Genomic DNA, 27,633 nt, shown 5'->3' on the forward strand with positions numbered 1-27,633 from the left:
CGTCTATGAAAACTATTCATTGTTTTTTTGTTTTTTTTTTGCTTGTTTTGTACAAGCAAATTAAAATGGTCTGAGTTGAGCCAGAATGTTTCAAGACTGAAGAGCCTTTGGTGTCTGTCTCTGCGTTCGGTCCACATGGAGGTCGGGGGTTAACAACATAACAAATACATAATAAACATGAAAAGATAAATTTAACTTTATGAGCTTTACACAGCTTGAGTTTGCAGAGAAACAAAGATGCTACATTGCCCACACAAAACATGGAGCACACCATCATTGATTATTGTTCCCAATATAGGCCATATGTTGTGTGTAGTGGGAGGAAGACTTCTCCAGAAAGGGGGCGTGTGTTGTGTTGTAGGCCATGCAGACTGATGGAGACCTCCAGAACAAATGAGTCAACAGTCTCCTGACCAACAGAGTCTAAACATGGACTTCTTGGCTTCGAACATTAAACAGGCTGGTTCTGCTGTGAAACCACACTTGTGAGTGTTCACATTTTTGTGGGAAATAAAGTGAACCGTATGGAAAGAAGTCCCAAAAGGGAGAACGGTACCCTACAGCAGCTTGAGGGGGATCAAAAGCATAAATGCTGTCTGTGCCGAGGGACAAGCTCTATTATTCAAAACTGGATGAAAGTGTCACTTGAATAAAACAGGAGAAAAACTCTGTCTGGTGTGTGATTTGCTGGGGAAAGTAGCCAAATAGCACATCTATGACTTCATCTAGAGGAAAATAAGGTCTGAGCAAACACTGCTGAGATGAAAGACAAGCACACATCAGTGTTGTCTAACTTACGAATCATTGGTGTTTGTTAGGTGCTGTAATTTTCCTTCAAGAGATCAAAGTTCTTCGTGCTGTTGTTCACAAGGCCAAATGTTGCCTTCAAATGGCCTTCCATCAGGTCGTACATCCCAGAGTCGTTCATTTTAAAGTCAGTTTTTCAAATTGTCTCACTACTGGTGTGGTCTATGTATTAATGGTCTGGTTATATTTAACTGTGTGCTGTACACGACAGATCATATCGTGGATCATTAAACAGGAAGTAAATACATTTGCCTTCAAAGTAAAAGTGAAATTGTTGTTACTTGGGGGAAGATTGTTAATAAGGAAAAAAGACATTAATGGTATGTTTCTTTGGTTTTAGTTGTCTTTATTATTATCGTTATTATTATTATTCAGAGCATCCACACGTATGGATAATGTTTGTTTTTGTTCTTTTAACTAATTAATTGTTTGAACTATTAAATGCTCCATTGTTCCCATAGTCAAGTCAATACATTCTGTTCAGAACAAGCTACAATTATATAAAATGAGTTTTTTTGAGACTTTTACAAAACAGCAGCAAGATAATTTTCTGTCAGTCGGCTAACTGATTGAAAGATTAGTTGACTGATAACAGAAACTCTAATTAATCCATTTGGGTGATTTTGTCAAACATCAGACAAACGCAGCGGGTGTCGTTGCTTGATAAATCACCATCAAACCAAACAAAACCAAAACAGCCACATATCCCCTGTTAAGGAGATTTATTTTAGCAAACGCAAACCGGAAGTGTCAGTATGTGAACGCTTCCAGCTTGACGGTGGTTGTGGTCGTTATTAAAACCGCATTCTCAGTTAGTGGGTCAATGTAAACAGCAGCAGCCACAGCAGCAGGAGCTGCGGCATTAAGTGACACGATGGAGGTAAACAGACGGGACGATGTCAGCGGGATGACAGTCACAAGACTGGAAGAGTTCCTGAAAAATCCTCCGGCCGGCTTCTCCGTGGAGGTCCTCGGCTCCGGTTACCGAGTTCACAGCGACCCGGAGACGAGCCTGGTGATCATCGATGACTTCGACTCCTGCAGAGGGAAAATAGTTTTCCAGAACTCGCGGGGGAGGTGAGGAAAAACACGCAAACACGAACTCAAACGTGAACTCAAGCAGATTCGTCTTAACCTGAGTGATTTTGCTTTCCACGACAGGAGAGTTAAAATGCACGATCTGAGGGAGTACACCAGCATGAGGAAGAGTCTCCTGTCCAAGAGGATCTATCTGCTGGTGTCCGCCTGCGAAGAGCACTGCTCAACGGCATCCGGCGAAGACAGAGGTTAACTTAAACCTGACCACACATTTAACCACAAGGCTTCGGCTTGGACTTAGTCCCACAAAGTGTAATCTGTGTGTAATTATACAGTGAAAGAAAAGAAGTGGTCCACTGGCATTTTTTTCAGCTTGTAGTAGTATTTTCAGTGTGTACTGTACAGCTCCAGGCTGCTAAGTGGGTCAAGGCTGGTTTGATGGCATGGGTGACTCAAACCTGAGACATCAGCAGTGGGTGGAGGGTACCAATTACAATGGCAGCACAATACTTTTGGGACTTTTACAACATGTTTTTCTGCAATTTTATTCCTGTCTGTCTTATTTCCTGTTCTCCTGAATTACTTTTATCAGTGCTGCAACACTATGTGGTGTCCATCAACGGCAACGATCCTTTCATCAAATGGCAGATGGAGAAAGGCCTGGACTGGACCATCTCCTCTGTTGCTGGGGAAAGCTACAGGGTGGATGTAAGTAGGACTTTATGGTCTTTCTGTCACTTTTATGCTATTCAGAGCATTTTGGTGATTGTTTGTTGATCACTAGATGACTTTTCTTTATGTCAGATTGACTTGACTGAATTACTGGAGAGCTGGGCAGAAAAACACATCCACGTCATAACCGATGAACTTTTAAAAGTGAGACCGATGTGGAGAGACGCCTGCTTCACCCTCAAATACTATTCTGATGCGCTTTTTGACTTCCCACATTGGTTTGGCTTCAGCAAAAGACAGTTTAAGGTAATTGTGTCATATTACTTTTAGTTTTACTCCAATTACTATTACTGTGAGTGTGCACGGGCATTTTCTAACTCGTCTTTTCTGCTCACATCTGCTTTCATTGAAGTTGAGAATGACGTGAGCCAGCAGTGGATGAAGAGCAAGCGGTTTCTGAGTGATGGAGTGTACTTGCACAGGGAGATTTCCCAATCAGCAGAACAATGGTTTTAAGACCAGCTGGCCAGGTGAGGGACCAGCCAACCTCTTGGGACCTTATACTTCCTGTTTGGGTCCAGATTTTTCTGCTGTTCAGTGGGTGAAAACCACTGATAGCGAAGTTCTGAACCCAATGAAGATTATTCAGGCAGTTTCTATGTCTAAACTGATTTTTTTTTAAAAAGCCAAACAAATATTGTAATAGATTTTACTTGATTTATTGTACGATGTGTCGAATCTGATCGCAGAATCAAAGATTTGTAGACTTAAGAATCATTATTTTATTTTGTTCTATTTTTTAACCAAACTCAAGTACAATAAATGCGCCTTTAAAAATGACTGTGTGCATACAGTTTTTATCCGTTAAAAGATGAAGGAGGAGGGAAGGGGATGCTGCCTTTATGTGGCACATGCTGGACTAAGGGATGAGGAGAAGAGCAGATGCAGCGCCGGTGATGGTTTCGACATATTCTTTATAGTCGCTGCCGAAGTAGCGCACCAGCAAGTAGTTGAAGATGCCTACAATGCACATCAGGAACAGGAAGAAGAGGATGCGTTTTCCAAACAGGTAGCCAGGGGTGCTGGGGAAGAGATTTGAAAAGAAAGTATTTGTTAAACGAATGCCTGTAAAACACACAGAACTCACTGCAGGTCACTTGTGTTCATTTCTACCTTTGAGAAGTTTGTCCCATGTATCCAACAAAGTACTTCTGCCTGACTAAGAGATAGATGATCCCAGCAAAGGCAGCAGGAGCTTCAAAGAGACAATAGAAAAACACTGAGTCTTGTATGTAATACGTATGCGGGGGATGTAATTTTTGTCTTGCATCAAGGGAAGTCTTAAATATGCAGCATAAAGTGATATTTCAGAAAATCGTTTCCTAAACTCTGCTGAGAGCAGCCCGTGTGGTAACAGCAAACACTTGTCTCATCGTTTTTGTACAGCTTGATAAAGGCCTTTAGATTTTGTATTGATTGCCTCTTCCAGTGCCTGAAAAACACGATATAGACAAAAGTATTGAGACATGATCATTAAACCAACAGGGACTTTAATGACATCACTTTCTAAATACAGAGACAGCTTTGCAGCTATAACAGCCTCCACTCCTCTGTGAAGGCTTTCCACAAGATGTTGGAGTGTTTCTGTGGGAATGTTTGCCCATTCATGCAGCAGATCATTTGCGAGGTCAGACACTGATGATGGACTAACAGGTCTGGCTCACAATCTCCATTCCAGTTCATCCCAAAGGTGCTGGATGGGTTGAGGTCAGGGCTCTGTGAGGGCCAGTCAATTTCTTCCACACCAAACTCATACAGCCATGTCTTTATGAAGCTTTGCTTTGTGCACTGGGGCACAGTCATGCTGGAACATAAAAGGTTCTTCCCCAAACTGTTGGCACAAAGTAGGAAGCATAGCATTGTCCAAAATGTCTTGGTATGCTGAAAGTACTACTGGAAGTAAGGGGCCGAGCTGAAAAACAGCCACATGCCAATACTTTTGTCTATATGGTGTAGCTAAACCTTTTGTTCCAGATTGGAAGCAGCCAGAAAACAAAATCTTGTTTAAAAAAGCCTTCTCTTATGGCACTGGTATGAACTTACTTCTAAAACACAGACTGCTCTTAAATATCTGCCTGTCAGTTGCTCACTATTCCTCAATCTGCAATCTGCTGTAAATACTGTTGCCATCTGGTCCCTGTTCACTGGTTATATTTTTTATTCTGGTTGTTTTGTATATTTATATAGTGTTGTTTTTATATTTATAGCATTAGTATTGTAGGTTTTTGGGCTTATACCGGGACCAGGGAAACTAATTTCGTTCCACCTCATGTTTCTACTTGTGTGAAATGACAATAAAGCTCCTTGAATCCTTGAATTTGCAGTAACAGAAGTGACCGTCTCATTTACAGCAAGTGATTAATGATTACCTTGACTGAGGCACAGACCGGCACACCACATTACAGCCAGGAAGGTGGGATAAGCGTCCATGCAGTTACGACTGGGAGAGGTGTAAACGGTGTGTGATTAGCACATTTCAAGGAAGTCATCTGCAACAGGAAACTATGAAGCAATGACTGACACCAAGTCTCTTTTTCTGTGGCTGTCAGGAAATTTGTTGAAACCGCAGAGCAGAGGTGTCTGCACAAAGTAAAAGATCCAAGTGCATGAGCTACAAAAACCCAATGTGGCTTTGTGAGTGTTGGTGGAACAAAGCTGAAATGGGAAGCCAGGAAAAACTGAGCCCGCTCTCACAGTCAGCGCGTACCGGCTGTTGCAATAACTTGCAATAATGAGGGCAGTATGTCGCTCAGAGCAGCAGTTCTCAACCTGCTGGTCGGGACCCTACAATGGGTCACAAGCTCATTTGCACAAATTATTTACATATTTTTCTGCTTTTTCTCACTGTTCTGCAGTTTTCTTGTGACATACTGGATGCTTTTAGCTCTTTTACCCATCATTTACACAAACTGAGAAAGAAAAAATAGTGTTCGATTGATCGATTTCTGTTATGAAAACTGTCTAAACTTGACATCACACCCTAAATTAAGTGTGATTGTATTCTAAAGACAATTGAATGCGAAATGTAAAAAGTATAGTGAGCACACATATTACAAATGCAGCTCGTTATTTTTGTCCTGTTGAAATCCTCACATTACCTACAAGACAGGATGCGATTCATTTATTTCTTTTTAGAAACAGGAAGCAAATTGTTGCTCATGGACTAACAGAACGCTCAGGGTTGGGTCATTATGTCAGTTAGAAATATCAATTTCAAGCTTCAGCCAAACTGTCAAAACACGTCATGTGACTCATGTGGCCGGTAAAATGTTAAAAATAATGAACAAAAATCACAAAAATTCCTAAATCCAAAACCCGATTCAGGTTGCATGATAGAAAACAGAGACGAGCTGTTTAGAAAGTGAGACAGGAGAAAGTTAACAAAATGTATGTAAGGGAATTGTTTGTTTGATTGTTAAAATGAGCATTCATGTTAGCAGCAGGACCTCCAGACGATGAAGAGATGGAAGATAAATATGTTTTCCAAATAGCTATTGTTGCTTTCCCAGCAAAACATTCAAATGAGCTCTGTACCAGTTTTTTCTCTTCCACTCTCTGACAGTGCTCAGGCAAATGAGGACTGCCTCTCAATAGCAGTAACATTTGAAGGAAATATAAAACCAAATGGAAAGTTTAGGAGCGTTACAGCATGAACATAAAAGAGCCCACTCAAATAGTTTTATTTACTCCGAAAATAAAACGATTTGAATCCACTATATCACTGGTAAAGATTGCATTAAGAGGAGGGGCACTTACTTGGCACAAGAAACCCGTTCAAAAGATGTTGCCTTTGGATTTTGACAGTTGCATGCCTTCTCTACCTTCAGGGCAAAGAACGCTTAAAACAGAGGGATCATCAGTGTCACCACGACGTAGTTCTACCTACTGACTTAGAATTATAGAAATGATCAATTGTTATATATAGCAGAAGATGCTTCTTCCTTTTTCTTACCGTTCTGAATGACGCTGATGAGGGTGACGAGGACCAGCAGGTAGATGTTTTCCACCACTTTGATTTCCATGATCCCTGCACGAGCTGTAGGAGCAGGTGGATGGAGATGCTGAGAGACAGAGAGCGAGAGCGAGCTTCTCTTTCGTTGTCCGCAAATGTGCCTTCAGAACCAGATGCTGGGTTTAAACCTGGCCTGTCCCTCTGTGACATCAGGTATTTTTACATCACACACGCATGCTTGTTTGTGGCTTCCTCTTTATGTAAATAATGCTCTGGCTTCATGCAGAGGGGTGCAAACAAGTAAGCCTTTCTCCTTCCTCTGTGTGTGTAAAACTTACCAGACCACACACACACATGCACATACGAGGTAAATTTTTTTGGTTATTGTATATTTTGGTCTTCATCAGCCTTCTGGTAGAGGCTCTTTGATGAGCCTTTATAGACCATTTCTGGCAAATGAGCAAAAGTAATAAATTAGGAATCTGTAAATATTATTTAGATGACATTGGGCTTTTTTCACAGCAGATTCTCTGATTTATCATTGTTTAATTAATGTTATTAATTACACCTGGTCTTCCCTCTATCTTCTTTTCCTATGGGCTATTCCTTTCAGGGGTCGCCACAGCGAATCATCTGCTTCCATCTCACCCCATCCTCTGTATCCTCTTCCCTCACACCAGCTACCTCCATGTCCTCTATGACAAGGCAAAATGCTGCAGTAGTGAAAGGTTTTGACTGTTTAAGTGCAGTAAAATATACCTAACATGGCTGTCTCAATGACTGGTTCATTCTACAGTCAAACAGCACCTGCATGTGCTTTTAAATGGTAACGCAGCTTCTACTCTGTTTTGTTTTTTAGTTTCTCTCTCAGTGGTTGTATATTTTGACAGCAGTTTCTCCACAGGTATAGTACACACAGAGAGATGTACAAAATTATCTTTTCTTTATAACAGAATGAATCCCATTAAGTATTCAGTCATAATCAACTTTAAATTAATACATTTTAGAGAGAAATTCTAAATTATTTATTTTATATCAAATTATAAATTATTTATATTGGCGAGACGATTGGAAGAAATAACGGGAAAAATAAATGGTAAAATGCAAATCCTTTTGTAAAATTTTGTGATTTCTTTTTGAAATGTATTTATAGTATATAGCATATAGTATAGTACGAAATAAGAAAACCTGCCGATGTGTGGACAAAAACGAAACCTGCGAAAGCTGCGTAACGTCTCCCATATGGTCTAGCGGTTAGGATTCCTGGTTTTCACCCAGGCGGCCCGGGTTCGACTCCCGGTATGGGAACTTCCCTTTTACTCCACGAGAGACATCTAGATATGAAATGTGGCATATTTCGTTCATACTGCGTATCTAACAAATACTCATTTTACTGATCCGAGACACTATCGATAAATGTTGGCCATGCTTACAGCAAACAAACGGCTACAGTTGGTTGCTGTGTTGGAATGTCTTCGTTTTTGCATTAAGATGTGAAAGGAGGAGATAATATGGACTAAACACAGGCTGTCCAATTAAAAGACACCACCTTTAATTTTAATTCATGTTTGTTTATCAAACAGCTGATAATTACCCTAACACTATACATATTGTTCTAAAAGAATCATTTATGAATTCTCTGAGATGCCAACAGTGCAAATTGACTTCAATAACTTTTTACTTATCTTGCTAAAAGTTTAATGCCACACTCATACATTTACTTAATTTATAAACTCTGAGAAATAGACTTAATTCTATAACCATTTTTCAGTTACAGTTCATATGTCACACTTCATGTAAGTTTTATTCCTGTGCTGAAAGCAAACGTATCTCACACTTTTAAGAGTTGATAGCCAGTTACTGATTATGACCGACAAATAAATATTTGAATTCAAACAAGTACTTACAAAGACCATATTTTAAAAAACTAAAATTTTATTCCCTTTATAGGAAATTGGTTGATGTGAACACTGAACAAAACAGCAACACATATTTTCTTAATAATTTCGCCATTTCTTATAACAAACACTAGTCTGTTAAAGTATCTATTAAATGACAAAAAAATAAACCATGACAATTTTCAAGTAGCTTGTGAAAATAACAAAATGAAGCAAAACAGTTTTGACTGTGAACCCAATGGCTTCAATACGACACATATCACATACAATATATACACCTCAAAGTGCCAGACTTGCAGAAAAACAGTTCAAGATGAGGTTTGCAAATTTTATTTGAGATACAACATGCTGTCTTGCATACAAAAAATCTTCTTTAACGCATTTAAATTAATAGCAACATAAACACATTGGACTTCATTACTTTAAACTTGCATCTACACGTGGAACGGGCTGCTTAGGAATGAGCAATCAATAGATGAGGTGTGAACGAGTTGCATAGTATTCTCACGATACCGAGTCAAGGTTCATGTTATCTGTGCTTGGAGCTTACAGACAACATCCACCTCCACAGCTTTAAACGAACAGTTCAAGTGCATTTAGCGCCTCCGTCTCCATCTCAGTCGGTTTCTGAGCCACTGCCTGCGAGAGAAAGTCGTCCAGGAAGTTTTCGGTGTTGGCCTCGATCACACGGGTGTTCACCTGCGACACTGCACCGACCCCACAGTTCAACTGCTCGACTCCATCTTGCCCGCTGGCGAGCATCTCAAGGAAGCCAGTGCTGTCTGGTGAAAGGTTGCTGGCTGTAGTCGCCGGTGAGAGCAGGTCCGATAGGAAGTCGTCGCAGATTGAGCCGTCATATGTACTGGAGGTGACGGTGTTGGGAGAGCCCAGGTCAGTGCTGTCAGGTTGGAGGCCGGCTCCACCCTGTTGATGCAACATTTCATTCAGCTTTGCAAGCTTCTTCTTCTTTGCTTTCAGCTTCTTTATCAGCTTGTACCTGAGGACTTCAGTTTCACTGAGACCCGGAGGTAGCTTCGAGGACTGGTTGCTGCGTTTCTTTGAGGAGGATATTTCAGGGATCTCCTTTGCTCCAGGCATAGAAAGTGATGTACCGGACACCACTGTAGAGTTCATTAGTAGTTTTTGGTGATTGGAAGTTAAGGGCTGACACAGCTTTGAGTTGCCATTGAGTTCAGCAGATGTGAGTAGACTTGGGGTGCTTGAGCTCTTTGCACCGAATGCATCGTACATTTCTGCTGCTTTTAGCGGGAGACCCTCATTCCCCTCTGTCTTGAGCTGCGGTCTGGAGAAGGGTCCTCCAGGAATCTGTTGTCTTCTCACAGGGTTGGGAGTAGAGTGAGTGGGAGGAGTGAGCTTCACCTGTGTGACCGGGGTTGGGGCGAGTTTGTCGTCTGGCTTGTGAACTTGGTGCAGTGGGTGTTTGCTGAGCAGGAACGACCACCGGCTGCTCTGCAGTGCCGTTGGCACTGAGGGACATTTCTGACCATTGGACAAGGGTGAGGTATTGGTAGAAGACACGGCGGACGCTTGCTGTGTAGCTGCAGCAGTGGCACTTGCGGGTTTGTTACTGATAACTTTGGAGGGCTCTGAAGATGGAGGTGATGGAGTATGTGAAGCTGTTTTAGAAAGGGCTGCCTTTTTACCAATTTGTTCACCAACAGGTTTGCTTCTTCCTCTCCCTCTCCCTCTCCCCCGTCCTCGTCCTCGTCCTCCCCTGACACCTGGCACAAATGTAGGATCACTAGTCGAGCCGTCCTCAGATTCAGATGAGTTGGAGGTGGTGGGCAGGTCAACATGAGGACTGTCAGACATGTCATTACCTATTACAGTAGAGGAGCTATCTGGTGCGGAGTCTCGTATTTCATTTGTGCTGGGAACAGTCAAATCCTGAGTTTGTGTGTTGTTGTTGTTGTTTACAAGCTGCATGTCCGAATCAGCTTTTATTTCCACCAGTGTGAGCGTAACGATGTCATCATGGGTAAGGCCCTCAAAGGTGTCGAGCAGCGTCGCGGAACCGATCGAGGCATCAACGCCGGCTGCGACTGTTGTGTCCGTCATGTTGCTGCCATCTTCAGATGCCGTGAGTGCACGGATGATGTCGGTGTCATTGTGCGATATGAAAAGAGAGTGATCAGGGCTGTCGGCCAACGGCTCATTTTCCATCAAGTCTTTTTCCCCTGAACTGGGGTTCATCTCAATTTTAGATGGAGGAGATTCAGCAAAAGTGCTGGATGGAGAACAGGCTGGAGGTTCTTCATCCTCGTGCACCTCCCAAAAAACAATGTGGATCTCCTCAGCAGGGACTGGGAGCTTCTGATGGGTCTTACAGTCCGGATGTTTAAGGTCGTCATATTCAAGCCATGATCCTGTAAGGAACAGGTAACACAACATGCGGTTACATAAACCAGATACCAGTATTATCAATTCATCCATAAATATCACCTGTCAATTTTATGACAAATGCATAGTAACAATATTGATAAAAAATATATCATGTACAACAGAAAAATAGAAAAAATGTGGAAAGAATCATCAAAGATTGGTAAAAACAAGCCACAGATACTTTAATGATAAGTGACAATGAGAGAAGTCCTACATGGCAGGAGTCTTCTGTATTCTAACACTGCACGAGTTGTCCAGCAGAATGTGCTGTTTGCAAACTCCAGTGAAAAGGAATAAAAATATCAACCTTCATGTGACTCCAGTGTTTGTGTTTTTACACCAAGTGCAAACACAGCTTACAGACTAACACAGAGAAGCTAAAAAACAAGCTCTCTGACATTTGACTTCAGTCATCCATGTAGAGATACCACAAATGACAGCATGCAAACAAAACTGCTACTAAGAGTACTAAAAGCAAGTCAATTACCCTACATTTTTATTTATTTTGTTTTTCTTCACAAGGTGTCATATCAGTGGAAAAAAGGTAACAAAACCACAAAAGAATCAGGCTTAATACCAACCATCAGATGTACAAATCCACGTGACAAAGTGCTTGTGTTGCTGGTTGTACTGTATGACTGTGGTGACGGAGTAGTGTTTCCCCTTGAAGGTAAAGGCGTAGTTTCTGACATCATTGTCAGGAAGCCCCTCTACAAAGTGCAGCTCGAACACTGGAGGCACTCTGAAATCAAACACAAAAAGTCCAGTTGTGTGGATGGAAAAGTGAAGGCCAATGACGGGCTCTGTACGAACCAAACACTTTCACACATGTTCATTTATTTAAAAGATAAATGTGTAATTCTGTAGACAAATTAAATGTTGAGTTATAATTTATTGGGAATGACAATCTGTTGGAGCCACTTTAAGACACTCAGTTCATGTAAAAATTATAAAAATCTCAATTCTCATCTCCATTTAACAACTGATTCTCATACCAGTCAATGGCGCACAGTTCAAAAGATCAAGACAATGAATACAGTTCATTCTATCATTCTTCCTATTTATTTAATCAATAGTATGTCTTGAATCAACTCAGACTCTGATTCCGAAAATCAGAATTGAAGATTCCCAAAGATTCCCACTCCTCATCAATAGCAAACAGTGTATGTTCTAATTTTCAGAGAGTAGAGGTCACTGCTTTGCAAGTAACGATCAAATCTAAAACAAATTCTGACTGAAATCTCACCATTACAATACAAGCATTCAGTCTTAGTCATCGAAGTGTGAATTGTGATTACCTCTCCAGCATCATGGTCCTCCTCTGATTCCTCTTGCGGCACACGTTGCACGGCGCCGAGTGAGCGGCATGAAGTGGGCGCCAATCCGGTAAAATGTTTGTGAAGGTGGGGAGAGTTTTCGTAACCCTGAAGAGTAGAGCATGAAATCCATTTATGCTTTTTTATTGCACAAAAGATAAGTATTTTCAAAAGATGTGGAAAAAAACTGTGTGGAATAAGCGGCCTAGTTAGCATTTGTGGCGTAGCTCCCAACAGACGGAGGATTAAGTTATCTGCCCCTCAAAGACTAACACTGTTCCTCTGAAAACATCTGTCTCAGCCATCCACCTAATTAGTGCAGAACAATTTACACCTTTAATCAATACTGAATGCCAGAAAATTAAGCAACCGCAGTCATAAAATAGCATTCCTTTGCTGCAGGAACTACAGTCCTTTAACATACTGTCAATACCTTCGAATTTTGTAAAAGTAACCGACAGAATAATTACTAGGAAGAAAAAAATCTGCCAGTTCTCCCAAAATCTTTTTAGTTCTCACCACCACAAAGGGGAAAAAACTCCCATATGGATTAACTGGACAAACTTTTATATATTAACATGTCACTAATTACCAAGACTCAATGAGTTGAGGTTTCTGCATATTACTAGATATCAATCAACAATCCACAGCCCCTTGTGGATAAATGAGGCAATGTGAGATTAAGAAAAAATAACTCATTTAAAAAAAAAAAAAGCTTTTCTTCAATGTCTCATTACTTTATATATTTCTCTTCCCTCTTGAAACACCAGTATATGTTCCCAGTGTGGTTAATTTCAACACAATGGCTTTCTCTATGCTTACAGTCTCTAAAGGAAGTTTCCAAAAGACCAAATGCTTCAGTGAATCAAGCACAACATGCAGTATTTTAACTTGTATTTCATCACCTACCTCTCTTTTGCGACACTTTTGCATTCACTGCACTTGAACTCCCAGTGAAAGGTCGACTGGAAGAGAGGCTCCACCCAAGAGTCCATCGTAAGCAGAAGCGGCAAGGCAAATACCGGAGTTTCCCTCTGACCTGAAAAAGCGCAAACACGCAGCAGTTAGAGTCGTCACAGCGCACGAGTGCTGACAGAAGTTGTGGCTACAATCTCCATGTCGAGGTAATTTCAAAGGATTTAATGTGGATAAAAATCGAGCTAAATTTTGATTCTGAAAATGAATAATGCATCTCTTCTGCCTGCAGCTCATTTGCCTCCGTCTCTATTTTCAGTAAGCAAAGAGTGACAACCACTCATAAAGCTTTTTCCCTCTTTCGTGAAATGTAAAGATTCAGCCCCTGCAATCTGAGAAAAATTTGAGGTTGGCGTGTCCAGACCCATCACATTCTGTTATTATCAGATGATAATGGTTGCTTTGAAACTTCCAGATTAACTCTTGCTTTGGATACCAAACACAGATTCATGACTCAGTAAAACAGCGAGTGAGATGTGAGACATTTAAAAGCACAGCACATCACGGTAGACAAAAACAAAGACACTTAAGCACTTTAGCCGTCTGAAAATCTCACACAGAGCCCTGTTTACAGCTGTGTGCTTATATTTTGCAGAAGAACCTGTTCAAACCAGACAGCTTTAAATACTTATTTCTGTCACTGTAAGCTCTTTGGAAAAAAAGTGGCATTAGGATATATGAAATCTAATATTCATGAACAGAAGGCCTGAGGGGCCATGGGAGGATTGTGTTGTTGAATTTGAAAAGCATTCACTCAGACATCTCTGCCCTGCTCACACTAGCTTGACAAAATTTACATACAGTAACTGATCTAACGCTGGTTTTTCATTCATGCTTGTGGCTTCGGATATACGGTTTAACTGAGTATTTTATTTCTGTATATCTATGAACTTGTCTATAGCTGTGTGGGAAAGTCTTTTCCCACCTCAAAGGAATAGCTCATGCTCATGAAACTGACTCATAAAATTAACCTCATCAGATGAATGTCAAATTTTACTATAGAACTCTTTCTTGCTTGATCAGTTTATATTTAAACTGGAGAGAGCCAGCAACTGTGAAATTATAGCTCTGCTACATTGCAAAGTCTCAAAGCCAGGTTGAAAAAAAAAAAAAAAAAAAAAAAAGAGACGCAAGAAAAAAAATGGTTTGGTAATACCTGGCAACTCAAATTCTTCCTCTCTTGCCCTTTTCCTCAAATATAACGAAAACATATTTTTAATGGAACACGCAAAGTGCACACTGAGAACTGACAGACGGAGTATGACAGATGACCGCCATTCAAAATGCATGTCTGAAACTAAAGGTCTTGAACTGCATGTAGGTACTGTGGGTCAGTGAAAATCAGCACAAACTAAGAATATCTGAAACCTTTTCAAATTTGTCATCATGAATTCAGTATAGACGGGCTGATCTTCAGAGGTATGCACCTACCCAGTTTGCAATGCAACTTGGGTTGCAGTAGTTTGAAGACAGACATCCTGAGACCATGTAGATCCGCATTGGCCTTTTGCAGCACGCGATCTGGCACCCTCGCAACACCATCTAGACAGAGACGACCCTCAGATGAGTGAACGGCACATTAACAGCAATAAAGCATTGCATTACATAACAAAAATGAAAAGATTAGTCACAGGCAAATGAACTTAAAGTCCTTTTTAGACAGGAGGGTCTGCAAATAGATTTTTTTTTTAATTATGCAACTGCCATGATTCATTTATCCAAAAATATTTTAATTTCATGCAAACAAATGAACAAAAGAAAGACAAAATTAATTAACATCAATCAATTAACCCTCGTGGTATCTAGCCATGCAGATTGTTTTTGATGTATCCAACTCTCAAACTGGCATCATCCCAACACAGTGCAGCTAAGTCGTTCTACTGTTGTGTTTTTCCAAAACGTATCATTTCGATGTTCTAAATTCCATTCACTTCCATTATATTAAGGTAGCAGAAGAAAACTCAGGGATGAATCTCTTAAAACCTGCGCCGAGTTCTTTAAGACGTCACTAATCTGTCTCGTTAATTCCCATCAAACTAATTTGTTTCTTTGAAAGCAATTTCAAGATCAATTTGCTGATCCTGGATGAGGCTAAGTAACTCAGACTGTATGTATGATGCAAGTTTAAATCGCACATTTTACCTTTCACAACTATCACATGTCACAGTCCAAAGTCATGTTTTCTGTTTCGACTAGGAAAGTTTCAGTTGAGCTCATGTGCTTAAGGCTGGGTCTTGTTTTAGGATACCAGCAAATTTTGCTGTTTATCATTTGTGTGAAACTTACATAAATAACTGTAAATCACCTGGTTGTAAAGGTTTTTCAAAAATCTATGTTGCCTCATTCAAAATCATCATCCACTTAAGAAATAAAGTTGTTTGTATCGATCCTGAAACAATGATGATCCAGCTAACTGCTAATATGCGTGCACTTTTCCACTTTTAAGTTTAAGGACTTGTTGCTCAGACAACAGCAGCAGACACATTTTAATCCAGCTGTGATAGAAGTCCAGGCTTGTGTCAAATCATCAGCTACCACATCAAGCTCACTCAGCTGTCTGCATATTAAGAAGAAAGCCTCTGGAAACTGACAGTGCAACAATCTGCATGGAAAGTTTAAGGTTAGTGTATTTTCAAAGCAAGAAGGAAATTAAATATTACTACGTCTCTGTTGATTGTAGGTGCTACAAAAACTGTAGATACTAACAAAATGACGATATCACACATGCACAATTAAAAAAAAAATCTAGATTATCTGTTCAACTTACCTCGGCCAGACTGTTGATGAACTTTGATGGCAGCACAAGTTTCCTCATATCCTTGCATCAGCCGCCAGATAGACGACTGCGCAGGCTCATCTTTAGGTTTACGCTTTCTCAGGCTCTTACAGTTTACCAAAGCAACAAGCATCGAGTCCAGCCAACACAGGTTATTGCTGTTCCTCCAGAAAAGCTGGTTTGGAACAGGTACAAGCTCCTCACTTACTGTGTTGAAAGACAAATCTTCAGATTCTGATTTAATTCCTTGTACGTCTGTACATGTGGTGATGCCTGGAGCCGGTGATTTCTGACCTATCCTTGCTGTCTGCTCACTGTGCTGAGGTGAGAGAGTGTCGATTTCAGTTGAACAAATGTTTGTGGAGACGGACTGATCAGAGTCCAGAATGCAGCATCTGTTCAGTAGTTCAGGAGGACTCTTCATCAGCCTAAAGTCATCTTCAGCCTCTGATATACCAGCACCACCACAGTGAGAAGAGAGTGCAAGATCATTCCCATCAGTGGACAATAACGCACCTGATGAGGACTGCAGGTGTCCAGCTGAGACAGAGCACATAGGAGGAGCAGAATCCTCTGCACATGCACCATTCAATGATATCTTGTCCAGAACCTCATTCTCATCTTGTCCTGATGTCTCTGCAACTGAAGAATCCCTGTGGCGTCCATTTGTCTTTTCACCATCCGACTTGGGTGCTGCATGTTGGACTTTACTGACAAAGTTTGCAGGACGATGCTCTGCTTGGGTGACTAGTATGTCCGTAATAATTTGTGGCCCAGGACTGTCATGTTCACTTGATCGCAGACGTTTACATGCGGGTTGAATCAACTCTTTCTTTTCCACAGTTTTTCTTTTGTTCCCAACTGTGGGCTCACCAGGAACCAAGCTAGCCAAAACATCCTCCAAGGACCGACTGACCAGAGGGAAAAGGCACTGTGTGGGAATGGATGCAAAAGATTAACAAAGTAGTTTTAAAAAAAATCCCTATAGATTAACATGTGTGTGTCATACGTGGACTTACCTGTGGATTTGTGCAGAGGGTAACTGACTCCTGGAGGTTGATGCGGTACGAACGTAGCGCATAGGTCAAGCCCTTTGAAGTGCACCAGGGACAATACTCCAGTGAAGAAGCTCTTTCTTGCACCTTTACAAAATTACAAAAACAGTAAAAGACCTACTCAGAAATAAGATGAGTTGTTTCGCTAGTTCACATTTAAACATAAGATAAACGGTTTTACTAGACATCCAAAAGGTGAGATGGATGAATGATGAAAGGAATTATTTTTTTGACCGATCACTGCCAGATTTCAGCATCTCTTTCTTTTCTTCAGATCATATTCAAATATATACACTAATGAATGAAAATTAGGAGTGTTTTACTTCATTTATCTTGCAAATGTGGAGCACAAGTAAGAATAAGGGCTACTGATATTTCAGTTTTAATATTTGCCTTTTTTATTTTGACTTTGGCTTCTTATTTCTGCTAATTAACACATACGAAGAGGATTTCTTTTTTTCCAGAATCAGTAAGTGTCAAGTAGATATAAAAGTACAAAAAACTTACTGGTAAGTAGTGACAGTGAACCATGATTTTCTTTCAAAAAGAAAAACATTCTATGTAACACACAGTTTTGCATATAAGAACACATCAATTGTTGACTCTAAAGATCACTGCAAGCATCAAACTTTGCAAAAACTTTCGCCTTTTACAACTTAAGATTTCCGTTTGTGTTTTTTTTCCTTTTATTGAATTTGGTTTGGCACTGCTCAGTCACAGTACTGTCGAATTCAATTCAGCTTTGCGCAAGTGACAACAGCGAGAGGAAGACTTGAGCTCTACTGACTTTTCCCAAATACCCCGCCAGTGGTGAGGCCAAAGCCCCCAAACCAGTGTCTTCACCAGTCATCGGCAATCGACTCCTGCTCTTCTGGTCCATAGCCGCCCGGTGCCATTCAAAAAATATTACCATGTCACTGCACCCTGGCTCACCTCCAAAGGAGCTGAGAAGAAAGTACAGCACCACACAGGGCATGTTACACAACATCTACAAGTTATGAAAATACATGGAAATGCACTCCACTTTAGAGTTGGACACCATGAGACACCGGAAATTTACCAACCTTTTCTATCTCTGTTTATAATGCAGGCAATGAGCAAAAGTCAATATAGCAGTGGTGAATTTTTGAATCTATGTAATATAGTATAAAGTATTCAACTCACTGTATCAGTATAACTTTGATAAAAATCTTCTCATTTGGATGTCTGAAAAATACAGTAGTAATGTAAAATTATGTATATGGTGATACAAGATTTTATTCATGTCTTCCACCCCCACTCCACAAGTGTCTACACTTTTGGTCCAAACGAGCACTGGCAAGGATTTTATTTGTTTTAGCTAATATAATTATAAAAAATAAATCAGCACCTAGTGTTCCTGTCCCTCTACACAAAACCAGTCTGGAGTCAGTTTGCAGACACACACGTGGGTCCACCAGGCCAGCTGAGCTAAAGTACAAGACTCTAAACACCAAACTACTAATACAGCACTCAATTTTTTTTAATACATAACAAAACGCTTGGATAAGTGCAACATATTTTATTACGAGCAACCGGTAACTAAAGGTTACGTTAAAATAGCTGACAACGCAATGTCGAGATTAACATTAACAACAAACCATGCACAATCTCAATTATGTACCCATGCACCGGGCGGCTAGCATGCTAAGATATTAGCCCAATGCCGGGTATTAATTTTAGTCATTACCGATTTGTTTTCAGTTTTCGTGAATAAAAAAGTATACCTACCGACACCAAACGTAAACTGTATTTTAAATTACGATGCAGATCAGCGAAGTCCATCCAAACAGAGCTGTTTAGTTATATCTGCCTGCGGAGAGGGTCCATGTGCATCCTTTTACCAATTCGTGTCTTAAACGTTCTTTTTCCGTCTGGCGGCGGTTGTGTAGCTGCCTTTGTCTTCCTCCTCTGACGAACCAACATTGGTTCCGTCGGCCCCCACTCGGTAGTTCAGGCAAACTGCAGCATCCTGTGTTCAAATTATTGTTCATGCCGGAACTGTGGGTTTGTCTGGCACTGCCCATGGCACTAGTGCTAATCAGTGAGAGTACGTGAACGTGTTAAAAGAACGCACCGTTTAGCATGAAAAAACTCCACAAAACATTTCAACATGTTATTAGGTTAATTATCGTTATTATCACAAATGAATGGCAACAGACCTAAGTAGATGATTATTAAGGCCTACTACTTGTATTAAAAGTTATTTTTAGAAGGATCAGTATAAATGTTGCATGTCATGTTTTTTGAAAAAGAGCTATATAAACAGCTTGCAATTCTAATTCTCAATCTCATTTATATTGAACTTTATAATAATAATAATAAAATAAAATAATATTTATAATAATTGGCATTGGCATTATTCTTCTTATTATTGTTGTTATTATTATTATTATCATCATCATTATTAGTAGTAGTAGTAGCAGTAGCAGTAGTAGTAGTAGTAGTAGTAGTAGTGGTATTAGTATTGTCACACAGTGATTTTTTAAAAGTCTGAGTTAATCGGAAACAGGAGAAAAGATTTGCATGTCAAGCTATTATTTATAACTATGATTTATTTGTTTGTTTTCTATGCCCACTATATGTGGCTTCTGAAGAAGCAGAAGCATGGTGTTTGTTTGGAGGAAGATAGGGTCATATATGTTCCTTCTGTAGTACAGCACAGCTCTCACACCTCCACCCCCTCCCCCACCCCCCACCCCAACCAACACACACACACACACATTCGCAGACATGCATATACAGATCTCCCTCCACCCAATCCCGCCTCTTGCATGTGCCCTCCTCCCTTAAGCCCCTCCTGTATCTGCTGCTTTCCTGTCCTCTATTTTCCTCTTGATGACAACATGAATTTGCATATTTTTTCCAGGGAGCGCTCATTATAATGCATTAACCGCCCGCCTTCCAGCCTCATGAGCAGGCTGTAGCTTTCTGCCGTCATCTACTGATGCAAAATGAGACACAGACAGGCAGCTTCAGAAGCAGACATGTGGCCTGAGTCTGGGTTGTGATTGGCATTTGGAATCAGTTCATCCTTCCCATTCTTAATTCAAGGATAAGAATAAACTCTGTCAGCCATTTTTCTTTGTTTTTTTCTTTCTTTGTTAGCAGCTACACTAGAGGCATATCTATTAGATACTGTGTCCTCATTAACTGCATAAAGAAGTAATTAATAATTTCTGAAACAGATATGAGTATATCATCTTCAGTGGGTATATGACAGCATTTTGCAAACCATTATGAATGTGGATATTGTCTATTAGCATTTAGCTCTTTAGCTCCCCAACCCCTACCATCACACTTAAACACACAGACAAGCTTTAAAAGTCAGAGTTGCATTAGTGCCACTCTGGGCAAAATAAGAAAGCTATCTTGAGGGAGGCTGTCATGTATTTAGAAAGGCCCTTTCACAGTCTGAAACTGCTCTCCTGAAATTTCAGCAGGGTGGCCTACATCATGGATGCCCATTCCTCCACTGTCTTTATCTGAACGTTTTGCCTATGGTGGTGCTAGAGCTCAGGTCAAAAGGTCAGAAAAGTCAGTATTCTACCTAATGGAAAAGCAAATCTAACCCAAACCATTCTCATATAAAATCCATTATATGTACGCCCTAATCCTTAGTTCTGTTCAATTACAACAGCACAAAGCAGGTTTAGTGTCTGTATGGCACCGGCCAGGGGATACAATAATGACAGTTTATAGGAAACACACTCATTAAAAAAATTCTAATTTTCGTCTTGTCTGATGGTGGCGCTAGAGCAGAGTCTCGGGGTCATCAAACTCATTACACCAGATTTCTTTGAACAGCATGAATGCACCCAGCAAATTTCATGCCTGTGTGACCTTAGTTCAAAATGTGCTGTTGATCAGACAAACAAACAAATACACAATCACATGACCTCTTGACATTTTTTGACAGACCTAATGAGCAGAAGAGTTTGACCGTAGAACAGCATAGCAGCACAGCAAAATGTGGTTTGAGGGTGTGCCAGAATTTGTGTCAGATACAAGTGTGAGGAAAAACCTGTGAAAACTGTGAAACCTTATCTGATTAGCTATATTATACATTCTGTATGGTATCCTATGAAATTCTCAAATAGGATATTTTTAGTTAATATAAGTAAAATATGAAGCATAGTTAATGATCTAGATCAACACAACTTGCGATTTTATAAAAAAATAAATAAAAACGAACCGCTTCAAAAGCTATGATCGGTTTACATAATATTAGAGGCAACAGTGGGTTGCATTAAAATGAATGGAATCTTTCCAATTTTAGCATATTTAGTATGTAATTAAGTGTTTTAACCTATTCATTTCACAGAACAATGTGTCAGTTGTGTGTGAAAAGCCTTCTGCTACAAGGCCAACTGTCATATGTATGGGAGGCAGCAATCAGCAAAAAGTTTATATATTACTGCACACCAACATGCCTACAAGCAACACTTCACTCAGCCTCATTATAAAAAATAATTCCCTTAGACCTAAATTATTACCTGATTCCTCTCATATAACAATAAATCACTTCATCCCCTAAGTTTGGCTTTAAACTGAACATAAACAGTTTAATCTCTAAAGTATGTGTTTTAATTGGGCGTGAGCACACTGTGATAGTGCCTTTGAATGTGGAGTCTATAAAATGAGGCAAAAATGTGTCGAGAAAAATAAAACAATGAATAATGATCAATCTCGAGGCCTAATGTACTTATTTGATGCATTTATCATGATTTGATGTCTGTTCCTACATTCTCATATAAATGGGGACTGCTGGCTCATAAGTAAACATATCTATGGAACTGAATGAGTGCCTGCTAAAAGTGATTACTATGAATACTACAACTTGAAAGACTAAGAAAATACCATTTGGCATGGCCAGCTTGGTGATATTTTCCCATTACTTGGCTAAAAATTGAAATCACAGCTTATACAGTAATTAAAAGGCAGCCCATTAACTGAATTGTTATTGTTTTCATTCTTACTCGCAGCCAAATCCTTTAAAATATCATATCTAGTGCGTAACTATCCCTTATTGAATGAGCAAGGGCGTCTTCTGTCTTTTCCACGTGAATACGCGATGTTCTCCCTATATATTTTAAAAGTCATAATTTGCAAATAAGCCCACGTGTATTGAGGAGAATGTACAATGGAGGCGGTTGATGAAGAGGGGAAGAGCCCGTCCAACACAATCGCACAACATTTTGCAGCTGCCTCGTTCAGTGGCTACAAGCGCTCCACGTTGTCTCATTCATTTAACTTGCCTACTGTACACTGTGCTCAACGTAGTGAATTCAATACTATGGCAAACACACTACACTACTACCAGCTCCAGCATGCTCGGACAGAAATATTTTTGTATCCACGCGCCTCAGAAAACTTCAGTGACGTTTCACAAAAGAGAGCCAATCGGATCTCGTCTTCTATTAGGACAATGAAAAGCCTCCGTCCAATCGGAGGAACGCCAGACCGGGCGCTGGCCAATGGCGTGCGAGCCCCGCCGAGAGTAATGTTAGAGAGCTGAAGACACTGCGTATCGCCTATGTTCTCTCACACACAGCCATTGCAGAGCATTGAGATCCAGCGATAGTCCCTAGGTAAGTATCACACACACGGAAATTTGAAGTGTTCGTTATGATGAGAATGACGATAACATTTATACATATCTTACTTATGTGTTTGCCATGATCGAATGTGAAACCTTTCACTGCTTGTATGTAATTTTATTGCAGGGAACCGTCAAAAAAACAACAAAAAATAGCCGGCGCGTAGCAGGTAACATTGCATTACCCTGCCTGGGAGTGAGGACCAGACGCTCTGTAAAAAGGAAGAAATGAATATTAACCTTGACTAAATTCGACAACGACCGTCGATTTCGACAAATACGAAAAATTTTGTATATTACTGTCGTGTCATTTTCACAAAATGGAGTCGAATCAAACGGTAGTTATCGCGTAAAAATTCAGGAATGTCTAGCGGACAGCACGGTTAGCGACAATGGTAGAAGACTCACCGTTAGCTAGCCATTGGCATTGCAGTGCATTGCGAAGCTGAAGGCTTGTCATGTGAAGAGTGCGGGTTTAGATACAAATATTAAAATTTGTAAAAACCTAAGAAAAAGAGACACCGTTTCAAAATATACACGGACGTATGTTTGTTTGCTTCAACACACCAGACTAGACGGTGAAAAAATTACCTCACGATCTGCGCTTTACTGTAATGGCTGACTGTATTCGCATAGGAGGCAAGGCAGCGAGGCAAATGGGAAGCCAGTGACAGAGGCGCAGTTCAGTTCAACTTTTTCTAACCGTGTTTACTCAAGAAACAAATCCGCAACTATAAGATGTAACGACGGCAAAAGAAAATTCAATCTTTCGTGATTCGAACGACACCACTGCGAGATTTTTCCGATGCTTGTACAACGTTTAATTTGGGGGTTGAAATGAAGTGGTCGCCGCGGTCGCTCTGCCCTCTATTGCATGCAGTGCAATGGCTGTGCGTTGACACAAAGAGAAGGAGCCATATTCTCCATGTTAGTGCATGAAGACGAGCGGCCATTAGGAGCTCATAGAAACCAAGTCAGTAGCACAGCCCGCTCATAGACACAGTGCAGACCCAATGTATTACTATACAAACCGGCTAGTGCAATAGGAATCAATCGGGGAAATATTTTGTCAAGATCGCCGGCTTTTTAGACATATTTGTCGAGTTGCAAAGCGAACTGGGAGGCGGGAGGAGACATTTGAGGGGGACTTTCTTTCATGAAGAAGGCATTCTCACAAAATGGAAGAAGAAATATTGCCGTCGTTGTTGACCTCCTTTTCCTCAACGAAAGCCTATGCGCCATTACTACTTCGGTCGACGCAGTTTAACTGGGAGTTACAGTAGCATTTAATAGGAAAATGTAAAGGGAAAATAATGCCAGTTTTAAAGGTTTTAGATACAAACGGAGAATTATTTACAGAATAAGAGAACAGGAAGACCGATAGAAGATACGCGTTAAATCGCATCGGAACACAGTTTTAAGCGTTTTATTTTTAAATAAATACGCTTTTATGTGTAATTTGTGTCCTTTTGTGTCAAAGTTATTTGTTTGATGAAAACATTACACGGGTGAAACGGGGGGTTTCCTGTAGGCCTATTCTTATTGTAGATGAGGTTTGAGGTTATTTTTTTCCCAAAAACACGAGTCTTAAGACTTAGGTCAGGTCCACTGTTAACAGTCCCAAAGAAGACTGACGTTATAGTTCATGTTATACGCTTGCACTTTTGTAACTTTTGCGTTATCGTGTGCAATCGATGCGGACGGGAAATGTCTTTTCCTACAAGGAAGATATAGACATATATTTTTAATATTTGTTTCACATGATTTCCTGCTTGAATCCGTAGCGATGTGTTACCCACTTTTGAAACGCCCAAAACGGGAGCTGACCACAGACCATTGAGTTTCATCTAAAGGCCACAGTACAGATTGCATCAATAAATAGTCATTTTCGTCGCATTAGCTCCGTCTGTGGTGGACGTTTTTATGTAAGCGTGCTGAGTTAACGGGTCTTAACTTAGTGCAGTCTGACAGCGGCGAGGGCGGGTCACTCAAGTAGTCCCATCAATATTGGTGGCCAAGGGAGGGAAATAAAAGGCGTGTACTTGATGAGTAGATGGTAGTAGATGGAAAAGAACGTAGAAAACAATGCATTATTTATAACTATCTAAATTTAGAATAATGGTTTAAAGATAGAAGAAAAACGTTTTTTTTTTTTGGCTTGGTGTTTTATAAACCTTGAGGCATGTGTCACAGCCAGGTGTCAATAGAACAAGTTAAAGTAATCGATGCAGTTTCATGGCTGATCTATACTCGAAACATTCGTGTTTTTGTTTTTTTTGTAGATTTGGTCATCAGGATGGGGAGAGAACCAGGAAAGCCAAGGGGCAAGATGTCCTCTTATGCATATTTTGTCCAGACCTGTCGGGAGGAGCACAAGAAGAAACACCCTGATGCTTCGGTCAACTTTGCCGAGTTCTCCAAGAAGTGCTCTGAGCGGTGGAGGGTAGGAGAAAATGGAATTGGTGATCTTATAAACTGTGTTTTTCTTGAATCCCTCATTTGTACCTGTGAATGGACTACATGCAACTCTTCATTGGTGTCCATAAATCACACTCAGATGCGGCAAGTCATTGAAGTTTTTTTTTTTTACGGCTCTTGATTACAGTTACGCTGGGGCGGTTGCTCTCCTGAACACATAGAATGCTTCATGTGCTAAAGGGTATTTACACAGACAGTACACTCAAAATGTTATCTCTTTTCAGACAATGTCTCCCAAGGAGAAGAGCAAATTTGAGGACTTGGCCAAGCAGGACAAGGCACGCTATGAGAGGGAGATGATGAGCTATGTTCCAGTAAAGGGAGGCAAGAAGAAGAAGTACAAGGACCCCAATGCCCCCAAGAGACCTCCGTAAGTACTGCACAAAGACACTTAATGATTTTTATAGCCTCTTGTCATGCTAAAATCTATTTATGCAGAATCAAGGGCCGCTTACTCGCATTGTAAGACACAATATGAAGCATGTCATGCTATGTAAATGATAACATTTTTTTCCCCTCCCTCCAGATCCGCCTTCTTCATTTTTTGCTCAGAGTTCCGCCCTAAGGTGAAAGGCGAGTCCCCCGGTCTGTCCATTGGAGAGGTAGCCAAGAGGCTGGGTGAGATGTGGAATGGCACCACTTCAGAGGACAAGCAGCCCTATGAGAAAAAAGCCGCCAAACTCAAGGAGAAGTATGAGAAGGTAAGGAAGCGGTGATCTGTTGTTGCTGTTGCATGTTTTGCGAATGGTAATTCATTCATATTGTGCTGCTTTGCTTTTGATTTAAAAAAACAAAACAAAACAACGTTATTATTTCAATATAATGTACTTCCATCGCAGGAAGTTGCAGCATATCGCCAGAAGACCAAAGTAGGTGCTGGATCAGCAGGAAAAGCTCCAGCCAAGTTTGAGAAGAAGGCAGATGATGATGATGACGATGACGACGAAGATGATGAGGAGGAGGAGGAGGAAGATGATGATGATGACGAGTAGATGGCGAGTGATATATAGTGGTCATTTTCTTGTTTATAAAGCATTTAACCCCTTGTACACACTTCACTTACTGAAAGAAAATACATTAGTATCCAAGGGGTAAAAAAAAAACAAACAAACAACAAAACGACAACAAAAAAGGCTGTGTATATCAGTTGTTTTTATGCTGTACAGTTTTTTTTCTCCTTTTTGTATAGTTAACACTACACAAGTGTCGTGTCTGTATCTTTCTGCCAGTCTTATTTTTCTTTTTCAGTGATAGTTCCTAGACCACTATCCTGCCTGGTACAGTGTAAAGGGGTGGGCTTACAGTATTTACCTTAGATAGAGGTGCACAGCACATCAACGTTCTGAGTTAGATCTGAGTGTTTCTTCCTTTTTTTTTCCCGTTTTCTGTGTGTTTTTACTTTAAAATGACATGTTATCGAATTTGACGTATCACAGTTGTTTTACTGATCTTTATGTACCACTGTAATCGCAAAAATAAGAAAAAAAAAGCCTTGTTTATTGTTGAAATTTAAATTGCTTCTGATGTCAATAAACATTTTTTTTTTAATAAAGTTGTTTTGTATTGTGTGTGTGTGTGTGTGCGGTTGGGGTCTTAAAGGTATTGCTTCTTTTCTTTCAGCTTGGCTTCTTTTCCCAAGTTTAAATTTGTCTGAGGAAAAACTGTAGTACAAAAGAGTAGGATAAACACTGACCCTTATCAAAAAAACAAGACTTATCTTCACTGGTGTATGAACGCTGCCCGCATCAGTGTGACTGACTAAACAATAGAAACAATAGATTAAATATCAAACACTAGCCTATTTCTACTCGAAAATGAACGGCTACCCATAATGCTCAGCAAATGTTCATTTTCATCGGAGGCGAGTCTTGCATTGCTATCTCAAAGTTAAATGGAGTTGATACTATGATGCTGGGAGATAATTAAACGGAGCAGGAAAACATCCAACAACAACTCTTGGCCTCGATAAACTCCCTCTGAAGTATGACTCATCGCGATAACTGTTTACGTATCGTGTGTATTTTAGCCTACTGTGGTTGTATGCAAACGAGTCTCGAGGCTCCCTGCCCCGGTGGAGGCACACCGAAAGTGGCGTTAATGTCTGCTCTGCATGCCAACATGCATCACTGACTGTTCCTGTTTTATTTAGATACAGCTGCTTCATCTCTCACGTACTCTCTAGGTCCTACCCAGAGTATAAAAAAAAGGACCATTTATATAAGAAGGATTATGTGCTTTGAAAAACCCTGTGACATAAGAATATGGCTGTGTGGTGTGTAGAAAAACACCGCAATCCAAACCTAAAACACACACACACACAAATACTGTACATTATGGTGTCAACATCTCAGTTTCTCCCATGGGAGAGAGCTCATTCAGACAGCAGGGGTTACCAATAAGCAGCCCGAGCTTACACAAGTATTCACAGAAATGAGCTGAGCAGCACAGACATGTCTGATCTGTGGTGTAAATTACAAGGATGTGTCTTCTTCCCGCGCTGCATTATCTCCCCATTCTCTGCACTAATGTCAGCCTTGGCCCACTGAGTGAGCCGTGGTATCAAGTAGGCTAAAGGACAGGCAGACA

General features: G+C 40.4%; 4 protein-coding genes and 1 non-coding gene across 7 annotated transcripts; 3 read left to right on the plus strand and 2 right to left on the minus strand.

Moving 5' to 3' along the window:
• Positions 1 to 1,578: 1,578 nt before the first annotated feature.
• LOC124071023 (mesenteric estrogen-dependent adipogenesis protein-like) lies at positions 1,579 to 3,357 on the plus strand. Its single transcript, XM_046411446.1, has 6 exons — positions 1,579 to 1,884; positions 1,969 to 2,093; positions 2,438 to 2,553; positions 2,650 to 2,823; positions 2,930 to 2,989; positions 3,023 to 3,357. The coding sequence occupies exons 1-5, from the start codon at positions 1,682 to 1,684 to the stop codon at positions 2,942 to 2,944; spliced, it is 633 nt and encodes a 210-aa protein (XP_046267402.1). The 5' UTR covers positions 1,579 to 1,681; the 3' UTR covers positions 2,945 to 2,989; positions 3,023 to 3,357.
• On the minus strand, positions 3,276 to 7,033 carry LOC124071024 (arachidonate 5-lipoxygenase-activating protein). Of its 2 annotated transcripts, none has more exons than XM_046411449.1 (6): positions 6,868 to 7,033; positions 6,530 to 6,613; positions 6,334 to 6,415; positions 4,947 to 5,017; positions 3,691 to 3,772; positions 3,276 to 3,599 (listed from the first exon to the last, which is right to left on the minus strand). In XM_046411449.1, the coding sequence occupies exons 2-6, from the start codon at positions 6,597 to 6,599 to the stop codon at positions 3,437 to 3,439; spliced, it is 468 nt and encodes a 155-aa protein (XP_046267405.1). In that variant the 5' UTR covers positions 6,600 to 6,613; positions 6,868 to 7,033; the 3' UTR covers positions 3,276 to 3,436. The 2 variants fall into 2 exon arrangements, with proteins under 2 accessions (XP_046267405.1, XP_046267404.1); XM_046411448.1 differs by having other exon boundaries at positions 6,530 to 6,638.
• Positions 7,034 to 7,765: 732 nt separating this feature from the next.
• Positions 7,766 to 7,837, plus strand: trnae-uuc. Its single transcript has one exon. It is a non-coding gene; the product is annotated as a tRNA-Glu (tRNA).
• A 609-nt stretch (positions 7,838 to 8,446) lies between these two features.
• uspl1 (ubiquitin specific peptidase like 1) lies at positions 8,447 to 18,896 on the minus strand. Of its 2 annotated transcripts, XM_046410761.1 has the most exons (10): positions 18,702 to 18,896; positions 18,117 to 18,158; positions 17,740 to 17,896; positions 16,917 to 17,039; positions 15,889 to 16,828; positions 14,553 to 14,663; positions 13,056 to 13,185; positions 12,129 to 12,254; positions 11,412 to 11,572; positions 8,447 to 10,814 (listed from the first exon to the last, which is right to left on the minus strand). In XM_046410761.1, exons 3-10 carry the CDS (start codon positions 17,863 to 17,865, stop codon positions 9,001 to 9,003), a joined length of 3,531 nt encoding a protein of 1,176 aa, XP_046266717.1. In that variant the 5' UTR covers positions 17,866 to 17,896; positions 18,117 to 18,158; positions 18,702 to 18,896; the 3' UTR covers positions 8,447 to 9,000. The 2 variants fall into 2 exon arrangements, with proteins under 2 accessions (XP_046266717.1, XP_046266715.1); XM_046410759.1 differs by lacking the exon at positions 18,117 to 18,158.
• Positions 18,897 to 22,409: 3,513 nt separating this feature from the next.
• Positions 22,410 to 26,599, plus strand: hmgb1a (high mobility group box 1a). Its single transcript, XM_046410929.1, has 5 exons — positions 22,410 to 22,561; positions 24,852 to 25,012; positions 25,272 to 25,417; positions 25,574 to 25,748; positions 25,887 to 26,599. Exons 2-5 carry the CDS (start codon positions 24,866 to 24,868, stop codon positions 26,037 to 26,039), a joined length of 621 nt encoding a protein of 206 aa, XP_046266885.1. The 5' UTR covers positions 22,410 to 22,561; positions 24,852 to 24,865; the 3' UTR covers positions 26,040 to 26,599.
• The last annotated feature ends 1,034 nt before the right edge of the window (positions 26,600 to 27,633 follow it).

This window comes from Scatophagus argus, chromosome 14, assembly GCF_020382885.2.
Source record: "Scatophagus argus isolate fScaArg1 chromosome 14, fScaArg1.pri, whole genome shotgun sequence".
In the NCBI taxonomy this organism is placed as follows: domain Eukaryota; kingdom Metazoa; phylum Chordata; class Actinopteri; family Scatophagidae; genus Scatophagus; species Scatophagus argus.

What these genes read in the sequence shown, in the direction of transcription:
- LOC124071023 (XM_046411446.1), top strand. Translation starts at nt 1,682, where the DNA reads ATGGAGGTAAACAGACGGGACGATGTCAGCGGGATGACAGTCACAAGA. An exon ending in TTCCAGAACTCGCGGGGGAG is followed by an intron (nt 1,885 to 1,968) that starts GTGAGGAAAAAC and finishes TTTCCACGACAG; the next exon opens with GAGAGTTAAAATGCACGATC. An exon ending in GGCATCCGGCGAAGACAGAG is followed by an intron (nt 2,094 to 2,437) that starts GTTAACTTAAAC and finishes TACTTTTATCAG; the next exon opens with TGCTGCAACACTATGTGGTG.
- LOC124071024 (XM_046411448.1), bottom strand. Translation starts at nt 6,933, where the DNA reads ATGAAGACCAAAATATACAATAACCAAAAAAATTTACCTCGTATGTGC. An exon ending in CATCAGCGTCATTCAGAACG is followed by an intron (nt 6,416 to 6,529) that starts GTAAGAAAAAGG and finishes CTCTGTTTTAAG; the next exon opens with CGTTCTTTGCCCTGAAGGTA. An exon ending in CGGTCTGTGCCTCAGTCAAG is followed by an intron (nt 3,773 to 4,946) that starts GTAATCATTAAT and finishes GTCTCTTTGAAG; the next exon opens with CTCCTGCTGCCTTTGCTGGG.
- uspl1 (XM_046410759.1), bottom strand. Translation starts at nt 17,865, where the DNA reads ATGGTAATATTTTTTGAATGGCACCGGGCGGCTATGGACCAGAAGAGC. An exon ending in CCCTCTGCACAAATCCACAG is followed by an intron (nt 16,829 to 16,916) that starts GTAAGTCCACGT and finishes ATTCCCACACAG; the next exon opens with TGCCTTTTCCCTCTGGTCAG. An exon ending in TCATCAACAGTCTGGCCGAG is followed by an intron (nt 14,664 to 15,888) that starts GTAAGTTGAACA and finishes GTCTCTGTCTAG; the next exon opens with ATGGTGTTGCGAGGGTGCCA.
- hmgb1a (XM_046410929.1), top strand. Translation starts at nt 24,866, where the DNA reads ATGGGGAGAGAACCAGGAAAGCCAAGGGGCAAGATGTCCTCTTATGCA. An exon ending in AGTGCTCTGAGCGGTGGAGG is followed by an intron (nt 25,013 to 25,271) that starts GTAGGAGAAAAT and finishes ATCTCTTTTCAG; the next exon opens with ACAATGTCTCCCAAGGAGAA. An exon ending in TCAAGGAGAAGTATGAGAAG is followed by an intron (nt 25,749 to 25,886) that starts GTAAGGAAGCGG and finishes CTTCCATCGCAG; the next exon opens with GAAGTTGCAGCATATCGCCA.